Raw genomic sequence first — 12,528 nt, forward strand, 5'->3', positions numbered from 1 at the left:
GAGAAATGAAGAGTAAGGTTTTTATCCAGGGATGACCTTTTTTCTCTGAGAAACCTTTGTAAGAACCTTTACTCCTAACGAAAGAGACTTTCAATACAATCATTTAATGTGACCAAGAATCCAATATCCCCGAATCTCCACCCACAGATGTTCAATACCCTCTAATGTGTACGAACGGTCACCCCACTTTCGTTATCTGGAGCAGAATGAAAGAGCCAGAAAGGCTAACACTGAACAAAGTAGCTCTGGAGACAGGTGGGTTTGGACGCCGGTGCTCTCTACTGGTTCCAGAAAAATAAAGAAGCAGCATCTCCAGCCGGGCCCATAGGAGCAGAAGCTGCTGAAAAGCGGGGACTTACCACCTGCAAACCACCATCCAGGTGAGGCCAGCCAGGCCACAGACGAGCACGGCGCCCAGCACGATGGAGACCATGGACGCCCGCGGGAGCCTCCCGGAGTCTGGAGCAAGGACAGAGCCAGCCGGTGAGCCTGCCCGGCTGAGGGCAGCGGCCAGTGCACCCTCCCAAACCCCAGCCCCACCCCCAGCCGCCGCCCGAGCATCCCTGACCCTGGAAGCCAAGTTCCTCCGGGTAATTTTCCTTCCACGGACCTCCTCGCTCTGCCCCGTGGGCGTCCCTCCCCTGCTGTCTTTGCTGTGCTTGGAGTCGAGCTCTGCTCTGTACTGAGCTCTCCTTTTCCTACTGCAGGAGCTTTAATAAAATGTCTTGCCATTGTAACAGGTCCCAGTGCATAATTTTTCTTATGATCGCTTATGAAATAGATTTCTTTGTATTCTTTTCTTATAATTTTTCTTACAGGAGCTGGAAGCCAAGTTGTGATTCCTAGATTTGCAGCTGAGTGGCTGTGTGACCCTGAGCAAGCCACTTACCCTCTCTGTTCTGCACATGGGGATCAAACTTCGTGCTTCCCTCCCGGAGATAATTCACGGGGGGGGGGGTGAAACTAGCTGAGGGTCTGGAGCCAGCCCGCCCCGCCCAGGGTTTCACAGCGGTCCTGCGTCTCAGACACAATCTAGCCTCAGGTACGAACCGGCTGGCTCCCTGCTCTCACCCAACATCAGAGGCCGTGGCAGCGCGGACACACATGGCCGGAGGGTGACCCTTCGGTCATCCCTGCCTGTATGTCGACACCCCTTCCCAGCCTGGTTGCCCGAGGGCCGTGGTCTCACCCACGCAGGTCCTGCCGTCCTCGCCGAGCACGTAGGGGTCGGTGCACTCACACTGGAAGCCGCCCTTGGTGTTCTTGCACCGGGCGGATGCGTGGCACGGGGGTTCCATCACGTCTTCACACTCGTTGATGTCTGCACACACGATGAGAGGTCAGGGACAGCCTCCTGCTTCCGTTCCCCACGAGACCGGTCCCTCCCCAGCTCTGTCCCGTGTCCAGGAGGCAGAGGGACATCACCCCATGTCGGGGCCGCGTCTCCCCTGGATCCCCGCACCTTTGAAAAGAGAACGTCCCCTGATGTCCCGCGGGCATTTCCCTCCCGCCCCACTTCTGCTCACAGCGGCCCTTTGGCCGCTCAGGAGACAGCCCGGCCCGTGGCCACCCTCTGCCCCGCTGGCCTGACTGCTTCTCCTGGCCCGTCCCCAGTGGCCGCCTCGGGGCCGCAATCCCTCTGGTGCCGGTGCCGATCCAGACTCAGTTCTGTTCGTTCAAATTCTGCCAGGTGCTGCGAGGGCCCGAGGGTGAGGCAGGTCCCCGCAGGTTCAGGCCACACAGGCCGGCAGCCTCGCTCAGACGCGGGCACGTGGCCCCCCGGAGGCCGCTGGTGCTTTCCACACTGAGGAGGACTCCACCCCGGGAGGGACTCGAGAGTGGGTGGGAAGGAGGCGGGTGAGGGCCAGTGGGAGCGAGTCCGCCCACCCCAAGCAGACAGCTTCCAGCCACACAGCCGGCTCTGGGCCTGGGCCTCCACCACCGCTGGGAGAACACCGGCCGTGCCGCCGGGAGCCGGGACCTGACACCCAGGCCCGCAGAGCAGGTGGGTGTGGTGAGTCCCCCCAGACAAGGAGCGTGTGCGGCCCCCGCGGTCTCCTTCTGTCGGAACCCATAACCACGACCGGACCCCAGGTTCCTGTTTCCAAATAACATGCTATCTTTTCTGGCCAATTTCAGGAAGGAAGCAGCAGAATGTCAAAAGAAGAAATATGTCCTGAATACATGCTGTCCAACCACATCACATCAGCAAACGTCCCACGCGTGTGTCCTCGTAGGTGGTCCTTGTTCTGAGGGAATGAAGTGAACGTGGGCTGAGCCTCTGCCGCCAGCTGAGCCCCTCACTCCATCCTGGACACTGGACTGCAGGTAGGTGCGTAAAACAAGGCAGGCTCCTTCTCTCCTGGCTCTGGAGGCCTGAAGTGCAGACACGGCCCCGAGCACACTCGGAGGGAAGCATCGCTCGTGGTCTCTCCCGGCTCCCGGGGCTGCGGGCCATCTCGGCTTCCTCAGCCTGGCTGCCTCTCTCCCATCCTCCGTCCTCACGGGGCCATCTTCCCTCTGTGCCTGTCCTCCTCCTAGAGGGACACCAGTCCTCCTGGACCAGGGCCCACCCTGATGGCCTCATTGGAATCTGAGTGCACCTGCAAAGACCCTACTCCTAATAAGGCCACATCTGAGGTCCTGAGGTCTAGGGCTTCAACATACCTTCTGGGGGGACAGAATTCAACCCCTTTCACTCCACGGTCAGGTTCTTCCCATCAGAAGCCAGAGCGGGGACTGTAGGGTCTGGTCTCCTGGTCCGGGGAGTCCACCCAGAATGTGTGGCAGCCCCGCACGGGTGGTGAGGGCCGTCTCAAGCCTGTGTGCCCCCAGATCCCCACGTCAGTCTGCACCGTGGCCATGGCTGCTCCTACCGGGACAGGTTACCTCCCAAGGAGAGCTGAAGACCACAGCCCCGGGCCCAGCTACAAACATCTGCACGCTGTTCCACTTCCCTAGGCGCATGTGTGCCGACAGCAAGCCTCACGCTCCCTGTAGGTGCAGGAACATGTATTTGTGCTCATTTATTACAGAACCTCTCGCAATAACTGCAGCGAAAAGCCACGGACACATTGCTTTTTATCCTTCTGGATTCACGGCTTTAAAGCCCTCGAAAGAGACTCATTACACTCATTTGCTAATTATGTTTTTTAATGTGATGATTTTGGGGGCTAAGCAGGATTTGAGCAGAGAAGAGAGAACGAGTCTCCTCAGATTTTGTGGATTAGATGTTCAGTTAAATGTTGTTGCTGCCCTTTCTGCAGCCATGGACGTGCAGGTAAGCGATTGTGCTGAGGACGGGCTGCAGCCCTTCCGTCTCATCAATTCACAGTGGAAGTGAAATTCCCTCCCTGCTACGTTCCAGAGTCATTTTTTTCTCGCAATTCTTGGCTTAGAAACTTCTAGTAGAGGCATAGATGAGGCGAAAAGTATCTGTGTAAAGGAGCGAGCCCTCATCCTGCTTCCTGTCATATACTTACGTTAAAGATATTCTGCCCTAATTATCGATGTGTCCAGACAAAAACACAGGGTTCTATAAACAGAGTCAGTACCCTCCTCCCTGGTCCTATCTCGCTGTGCCCACGTGACCGAGCTTAAGGAGCTCCTGTCTCCATGGGACGCTTATCAACGTCGAAATAAATAGGACCCCCTGCTTGTTGGAAAGTGGGTTCTCGCTACCCACACAGCTCTGTAACTCGCCTTTTTACTTAGTGATGTGCTGACACGTGCCTTGCACGTGCTTTCAGGGCGCGGTTAGCTGTTGGTATGAAAAATTACGTTAGAAAAAGACAGGAGGTGGGGGAGCCGACTGGGAGGTGGGAGGACGTTGGGAGTAGACAGGAGGTGGGGGAGCTGACTGGGAGGTGGGAGGACGTTGGGAGTAGACAGGAGGTGGGGGAGCTGACTGGGAGGTGGGAGGACATTGGGAGTAGACAGGAGGTGGGGGAGCTGACTGGGAGGTGGGAGGACGTTGGGAGCAGAAGAGCGATGCTGGCATTGTTCGGACCATCGCTAGGGCGCAGAAGGCCTCCCTGGGGGAGAGTCTGAGCTGGGCGTCGGAGCGTAACCAGGGGCAGCGGGTGAGCCCGCGGCACTGACCCTCCTTTACTCTCCGGTTCTAAGCTTTTCTCCTTTATTATTTGTACCTTGTAGACCCCTAGGAATAGAGCTTCGGGGTCATAAATAGCTAAAACAAGTAGCCAGCATGATGCAGCATAAAAGGTCCAGGGGTTTATTCAGTAAAGACGGAAGGCACACACGTGACATTTACGCCTGGAGCACGCAGGGCTCTCACCCACCCCCACCGCCTGCCCCGGGCTTGTGTCCTTGCCCTGCCGACACCAGGACCACAGCCCTGGGTAACAGGGATGTTTTAATTCTGCACCAGCACTAAGCGGAAACAGCACTAAAAGCTTTCAGATTTGTCCTACTTTTACTCCTGTGGGACCGTCTACAGAACATAAGAATCGGCAGCAATAAAAGAGGTGGTTGACAGACAGAAGAGGCGCGTCCAGACGCCACCGCGGTCCAGGACGGTTGGGCTCCTGTCACGGGAGGCTCCTGGAATGTGACTCTCTGCGCGGCCTGGCCCGGCCCCCTCTCCTTCAAGTCCACCGTCGTTCACGCCCAAACCCCAAGGAGACGTGGGAGGTGCCCGCTCGGCTACAGCCCACGTCCTCCTGGTGCAGACCTGGGTGCGTGAAGGCTGCCCTACCGTCTAACCAGGGCTCTCCGGCCCAGCGTGCTGGTTTTGGCCGTAGAGTCCCTCAAACCCTCACTTTCCCAATGAGCTCCCTGTGCCATCTGCCCTCCTCCAAGTGGTGGCCTGGACGTCGCCCTGGAGCCCCTCCTTCTTTGCCTCCTTGTCCTTCCCTCTCACCTGGAGGGAGCGGCCGGGACCTTCCTGAACCTGGTGCCCCGGGCTGAGTCCTGAGGTCCTGGGGCTCCGGCCTCTCCTGGGCTTTTCCTGTACTCTTCCGAGTCTAGAGGCGGGTGTGGCCTCTGTAACTTTCCAGGACCCGTTTTGGAGTCCCCAGAATTGAAGTGAAAACTTTGTTACTGTGGTAACATGAAATGTACCATCTTAATTATTTGTCAGTGTGCCTTTTGGTCGCATTAAGTATGATCACGTGGTCGTCAGCTATGACCGCCCTCCATCTCTGGAATTGTTTCATCTTCCCAAATCGAAACTGTAGGACTGAACAAGTTGGGCCTTGTTTTCATTTCTTGTAAGCCAGCCCGATTCTTGCATGAGTCCGTCTCCTGCTCCTCTAGGGTCTTCCTCGTGCAGCTTAGAGGGAAACGTGAAGGAGCTTCTCCCAGGGGACGAGGGAGGCTTCCTGCTTCTGCTTGCCTGGTCCCGGTTCCGGGTCCTCCCAGGTGTAGGCAGACGGGCCACAGAGCAGGGAGGAGGGTGAGGTCTCCCTGGAAACAGGCCACCACTGGTGGGGGGCCTGCTCTACTGACGCCTCTTGTGGAAACACTCGTGTTTCATTGGAGCACTGGCTCTGTGAGCTCCTTCCTACAGGCCTCCCTGAAGCTCTAGCCTCTTCCTCCCCCTGTCCTTCCCGGGTCACCCCGCGGGCGTGTCGTGAGGTGACCGTCTGGTACTTCATTTTCTAGAAAGACATCGACTTAGGAACATGGGCCACTGGGGCGGGGACACTTTACTTCCACGCAGAGAGTCCCTGGAAGATGATTATACTCGGAGACACCTTTGGTTGAATGACATTTATGTATGTTTTCATTTGGGGTTTCCTTCCAGTTTTTCTTTAAATTGAAGGAGAGCTGCTATACAGTATTACATAAGTTACAGGTGTGCAGTATAGTGATTCACAATTTTTAAGGTTATTTATTTTTCAAGGACATTTATTCTTAATTTGTATTTGAAAAATGCAGACTCCAGGGTCAAGCCACGAAAAGACACCTGTTAACGACTGACCTTTACAGACCGGAGGCTGGGAATCCCATCCTCGGTGGGTGCAGGCAACTTGCTCCGGCCCGTGGAGCTGGAATCCATGGCGACAGGAAAACACCAGCACACGCCTTCCGGACTCCTCACACAGCAGGAAGTCCCCGTCCTCCACTTTGTCCGGGAAGCCACAGGCATCCTCTGGGCCAGGTTGACAGGTACATACAGTCAAGGCCGGACCCCTTTCTTTGCCCTCCTCTGGGGCTGCACCCCCCAGTTGGCCTCCCAAGGGGCTCACGTCAGCAATTTCCTTCCCTCCAGGTGGGACACAGCACAGGCCCCTCTCAGCACTGACCCCCTGCGGCAAAGTCACGCCTCTAACCCTTCCCCACGTATTGGCCGTGACCAGGCTTCCCCACCCACCACGACGAGACCGCTTTAATTGAGGGCGGCCACGGTCCTCGCTGCACAAGGCAGGCTGGATCTCAGCCCCCTCCTCTTCTGACCCCAGGGGAGCTCACCGTCGGCCGACCCTCCCGAGGCTGGGACCCGAGACACAGTTGCTCTGCTGGCAGGTGCAGGCCAGTGTGGTCCCCAGGAGGGGCCGAGGGGGGCTTCGCCTCAGACCTGCGCCTTCCCCGCCGAGGCGGTCGCACCCGGGACCCAGCAGGGCGGGAGGCTCTTTCCTCCCCCCGAGGGGATTTGAAGCAGCTTCTCTCAGAAGCTGTGACCCCCGGGAGACCCTGTCCTTGACCCTGTAGGAGAGACGCTCCCGGTCCGCGGCTACCTGGAGGCGGGGCCTCCCTCCACGCGCCCAGGTTCATCCCCGGGATGCTGTCGCACGACTCGAACTCCTGGGGCCACGTCCCGACCCGGAAGGCATCGCGTGGCACGCGGGAGAGGCCGGTGTTGTCGCAGATGACGCGGGACAGAGAGTGCCGGCCCAGCTCCTGCCTCTGGGCTTCCGTGAACACCGCCTGGTTCTCCCACCAGAACCTCCAGGAGGACAGACGTGAGGACACGTGAGAGCCCAGTCCCTGCCACGCCGACCACTCCTGCCCACCCTCTGTGCCCACGCCATGCGGCACAGGAGGCCGGGCGCGGCCAGGGAAGGAGAGCGGCCCGGACGGCGCTGGGAGGACCGTTCTTTCCATTTCGGGACCCAGTTAACCCGCTCAGCTGCACTGATTTTCCCTGGGTGCAGAGCTGCCTCTACGACAAGAGTGACGAGGACAGAACCCAGCCTTCAGGAGGGCTCTGCACCTGCCCTGCAGGACCTGCCCTGAGGCCTCCTCCCCGCAGGCTCTCCTCTGGCCCCGTCGCCAGGGGAATTCAGCTTCTGGGAAACTGTCTCACTGTCCTCCCAAGAGGCTGCATCGCTGGCAAAGCCCACAGCTGCTGACCCGAAGGCCACAGCGCGCTCCTCTCACCACATAAAGCCCCCTTCCAGCGCGGGAACGCCGTCAGCACTGAACAGCCCCTGCGTCCCCGCCTATCCCGGGCACCTACCGGTCCCCGTCCCTCAGGTTCCTCATTTGCTTTCCGATGATGCAGGCGAACAGCGGGCCGGTCCGCGCCCCGGGGAGGACTCTCTCGGCTAAGCCCCCGAGCCACACGTCCACGTTAGCCGGGTGCCCGTACAGATCCAGGATCTTGTCGGCCACGCTCCCGTGGCTGGTGGCGGCTCTCAGGTCGGCCCGGGTCTCCAGCCTGGACAAGCCGCAGAATTCCCGCCACTCATTGTAACCTGTGCGGGGAGAGGGCCGAGGCCGCCCTACTCGGGATGCGGACGTGCCCCACCCGCCCCGCCAGCTGTGGGCCATCGACACCTGGGGCTCTGGCCACAGGGTCCCCGCCTCAAATCCACCTTGCCGCCCCACGGCCTGCAGGCCTCCCTGTCGGAATATTCCAGCACGGGCGGCAGGGCGTTGTGGAGAGTTTGCTCACAAACCAGCCAGGCAGCATGTGTGGGGACCAGGCTGAACCCCACACACCCGAGTGGGTCACACTTTTACCCACTTCTCGTCTCTGCTGAGCAGTGAGGCCAGCGCTCACCTGCCGTATCCACGTTCCCACGGGAGCGGCCGGAGCACAGGCGCCAGCACCCCTCCTTCCACACAGGCGCACACACACACACGCACACGCACGCACACGCACGCACACGCACAGACACACACACGCACACACACGCACACGCACAGACACACACACGCACACACGCACACGCACAGACACACACACGCACACGCACAGACACACACACGCACAGACACACACACGCACACGCACAGACACACACACGCACACACGCACAGACACACACACGCACACACACACACACGCACACGCACACGCACAGACACACACACGCACACACGCACACGCACAGACACACACACGCACACACGCACACGCACAGACACACACGCACAGACACACACACGCACACGCACAGACACACACACGCACAGACACACACACGCACACACACACACGCACAGACACACACACGCACACACGCACAGACACACACACGCACACACGCACACGCACAGACACACACACGCACACACGCACACGCACAGACACACACACGCACACGCACAGACACACACACGCACAGACACACACACGCACACACGCACAGACACACACACGCACACGCACAGACACACACACGCACAGACACACATGCACAGACACACATGCACACACACACGCACATCCACACACGCATACACACACGCACAGACACACACACGCACAGACACACACACGCACACACACGCACAGACACACACGCACAGACACACACACAGACACACACACACGCACACACGCACACACACACGCACAGACACACACACGCAGACGCACACACGCACAGCCACACACACGCACAGACACACATGCACACACACGCAATCCACACACGCACATCCACACACGCATACACACACGCACAGACACACACAGACACACACACGCACACACACACGCACAGACACACACGCACGCACAGACACACACAGACACATGCACAGACACACAGACCTACAGACACGCATGCACACACACATACACACAGACATGCACAGACACACAGACACACAGACATACAGACACGCACATACAGACCACACACACACACACACACACGCACACACAGGGAGAGCCACGGAAAGGACCACGTCTGTGTGACTCTGGGCTGCAGCTCCCTCCTGGTCTCCGGCTTGCTGGACCGCTGGTCCCCCATCCTCCCCCTCCGTGTCCCACTGCTCTCGGGGCCCGCCGCCTCCAGACCTCCAACCCTCCTCATGGCGCGTGAGCCCTCGCCTTACACGCCATCTGGGTCTGACCAGAAGCTCGCCAAGGCTCCCCGTCATTTCCTCTCTGGTTATGTGCTCTGCCGCCCGCGGTCCTTTTGGCAAGACTGGGTCTCGTTTTATGCCCGGGGCCTCAGACACAGCAGACCCCCGACAGAAGTACCGCATGAACGCATGGACACAAGGAAACGCATTGCGCCCGGGCCAGCTCCCCGCAGGGCGCTGAGGCAGCGGGACACAGAAATCTGGGGGTGGGGGGCTGGCGCTCAGACTAAACAGAACTAGAGGAGAGGATGCCTTATTTCCAGTTAGAACGCGAGGGATACAGAGGCTTTCAAAGCCGTTTCTCAGACGTTGGCAGTAGGTCCGAGATACATTAGAACAGCAGCTCATCTGGCAGCTCCTGCAGGTAAGGAACCGGGAGGGCCCACCTGGCAGGCCGTGGTCCCGGCCCCTCTGCAGGTTGATGGATGCCAGGTCCAGGGTCCCCGAGTCCGACAGCACAAAGAGCCTCTCTGTCAGCTCCTCGTTCATCAGCTGGTCTTGCACCTGCAGCTTGGCTGGTGTCGCCAGCAGGCCCCTCATGATGGGGTCCACACCACCTGGAAACAGCACAGAGGAGGGACGCGCTTTCTCAGGTGAGTCTCGGGGAAACAGAACAGATCGTAAACTATGCTGGTTCTGAACAAAAGCCTCCCATAATCTCAGGAATTCACCTCCAGGGCTTCCCAAGTTTCCTGGGCCCTTAGGGTGCTGCCTCGTGGTGGATTCGCCCCGTCAGAGCCCCAGCGGGCCGGACCGTGACGTGTGTCTGAAGGAAGCCAGGATGGAGCCTCAGGGGCGGAGGTTTGTGCTTGTTTTTCAGCAGCAGAAACGTCACAGTTGAAGGAGGTGTTTGCTGGGTCTAAAGCCTAGACCAGTGAACAAGCCCCAGACTGGCTGAGGGAGCCCGGGGCCGTCCCTGGGAGTTCTAGAGACTCAGAAACCCCAGCGAAAGCGTCTGATGAACAGGATCACTTTTCAGACCTCTGTGGATGCATTTATATTCTCCATGCCCGCTGCTGACCCGAGCACCTCCGGCCAGCGGGCAGGTGACCGCACACCCGGCTCCCCCTCCCAAGCGTGGCCCAGGGATGCGCACCTTCCTCAAGGAGCCGCCAGGGCCGGAAGAAGGCATCCCGCAGCGGCAGGAGCCCCAGGCGCTCCTGGAAGCGGGCGTCCAGCCGCCGCACCAGCGGGTGCACTGTGGCGTGTCCAAAGCGGAAGGCGGCCGTGGAGAACACGTTAGACACCGTAGGGTCCACGGCAGGGTCGTATCCCCTGTAGGGGCCCACGTGCTGCCCGAAGGCCTCGGGGCCCAGGATTTTGGGGACGTAATCCCGCAGGGTGATGATCTGCGGAGAAAGGAGAGTGGGTGGGAGCCGGGGCAGTGGAGCCCCTGGCTGGATGCGGGCTCGCAGTCAGAGCGATGCCGGGTTGGGGGGCTTCGTCCCGCACAAGCCTGGGGGCCGCTGCACCTCCCGAGCTGTCGCTGGGGGTCTTGTCACCGGGGGACACAGGGAAGCAGGGGAGCAGGTACAGGAACACCCCCTGTTCCAAAAAAAGTCCTGAGCTCTCGGCTTCTACGGGGCTGTACAGGGCATGTCAGAGATGCCCCCAGACACCCTCCAGGCCAGGCCAGGCCACGGAAAGTGAGGGGGACCCTCAGTGCGTGAAGACGAACCAAGGAGGCTGCTGCCCCCCTGCACTCGTTCAGAAACATGACAAGGTTTCTGTCCAGCAATCAGCCCCCTTCACTCCCACTTCACCCACGAGCCCCCCGTTAACACCAGGACCTAAAGCAAAACTCAGAAATCTAGTCCCTTCGCTGGGTCTGGGCATCAGAGGCTGAAGATTTGGACCAAGGTGAGTTGCACCCCCGTATCCCCCCTTCTCAGCTACGTGACTCTGGGAGGTTGACCTCTCTGAACCTGTTTCCTCTGCTGGAGAAACCTCTTCCTTTGAGTTTTTGTGAGAATAAAAAATATACATGGGTTTATATGTATTAGACACATGGTATTATCTATAGACATTCTATAGAGCACATGGATATATTAGATACTGTATGGCTTTATACGTAGCAGACATATGGTATCATATAGAGACAGTATACAGAGAAGATGCATATGTTGTATATAGTGTATACATCCATGCACGGATAACCACCTGTCCCCAGGTTTAAAGGAAATGATACACAACCTAAAGATCACATACGGTCGGAATGGCTTCCACGAATTAAAATGTAAGCAGGGGCCGAGATCCCTGTGGTATTCCTTTTTTCCCTTCTGAATTGTCTGGTATTTAAGAGAATATTTGGGCCCATAAGCCACATCTAAATGAGGAATATAAACCAGTAGGAAAGATTCTGTCCTGGAGGGAAAGGTCTTACATTTCAGCTTATGAGTGTAGGAAGGGAACGTGTACCATTCTCAGAAACAACATGAAGGTGACAACAGAGCATCTGCGTCCTTGTGGGCCATCGCTTCCAAACGACGGAGTGTGTCTTCTAAGTGCACAGGCCGGTACTTCCCAGGCCAGCGGAGGCCGCGGCCCCCAGGTGAAGGGCCCACGGAGCCCCTCGCACCGCTGCGTGCCGTCCCCGCCGAGACCCGGGCTGACTGGAGCGGGGGCCTGGCACGTGCCCGACTGGCATTCGGGCAGAGTTAGGACGTGATCACACAGAAGCTGCCACCACCTCAGATGCTGCAGCTTTTCCCACCACCGGTCGGGGCTGCAGCCGTGCCTTCTCCCCACCCCGCGAGGGGACATGGCAGCGACTTCCACTCCCACCAGCGCTCGGCTCTGATCCCTTCTGCCCCCAGCAGACGGGAGATCCTCTCTCTTCTCCGCCAGGGACGCGAGACAGCTTCACGCTCAAGTGGAAACTGTTTAGTGGTGGCCCCTCCCCCGCTCCCTAACTCAGGCTCCACTCCCGGAGGACGCAGGACGCAGAGCCTGCCGTCACAGGCTGGCAAGGCTCCCCTCGCCCCCGAAGCAGCTGCTTCAGAGAGCGGAGGGCGCCCTGCAGTCCACCCCACACATCGTCCCTGCTCGACCTTGGAGCACAGCCCCCATCACCAGTCTCTCGCGATCTGATCTGAAATGTAACTGGAGGCGATTTTGCCAAAAAGCCTGGATCTCTCCCCAGGGTGAGGGCTGCAGCACTGCTTCCCTCTGATCGGCAGGGCTCTAACCCTCCTTTGGAATTGCCAGGACGATACTGAAACCCTCGTGGCGGTTCCTCACCTG

The 12,528-nt window shown here is 58.9% G+C and overlaps 1 protein-coding gene across 3 annotated transcripts in view; it reads right to left on the minus strand.

Moving 5' to 3' along the window:
• Positions 1 to 355: 355 nt before the first annotated feature.
• The window catches only part of TPO (thyroid peroxidase), a 32,803-nt gene continuing 20,630 nt past the window's right edge, over positions 356 to 12,528 (minus strand). The window contains exons 8-14 of one of the 3 annotated variants that reach the window (XM_060169008.1): positions 10,382 to 10,634; positions 9,672 to 9,842; positions 7,424 to 7,661; positions 6,702 to 6,910; positions 5,945 to 6,115; positions 1,190 to 1,321; positions 356 to 459 (exon numbers count right to left, since the gene is read on the minus strand). In XM_060169008.1, the coding sequence (XP_060024991.1) occupies positions 356 to 459; positions 1,190 to 1,321; positions 5,945 to 6,115; positions 6,702 to 6,910; positions 7,424 to 7,661; positions 9,672 to 9,842; positions 10,382 to 10,634 (1,278 nt within the window). The remainder of the gene's footprint in view (positions 460 to 1,189; positions 1,322 to 5,944; positions 6,116 to 6,701; positions 6,911 to 7,423; positions 7,662 to 9,671; positions 9,843 to 10,381; positions 10,635 to 12,528) is intronic. The other 2 variants (XM_060169010.1, XM_060169009.1) reach the window with 2 other exon arrangements.

Source organism: Lagenorhynchus albirostris, chromosome 13, assembly GCF_949774975.1.
Source record: "Lagenorhynchus albirostris chromosome 13, mLagAlb1.1, whole genome shotgun sequence".
Classification (NCBI taxonomy): domain Eukaryota; kingdom Metazoa; phylum Chordata; class Mammalia; order Artiodactyla; family Delphinidae; genus Lagenorhynchus; species Lagenorhynchus albirostris.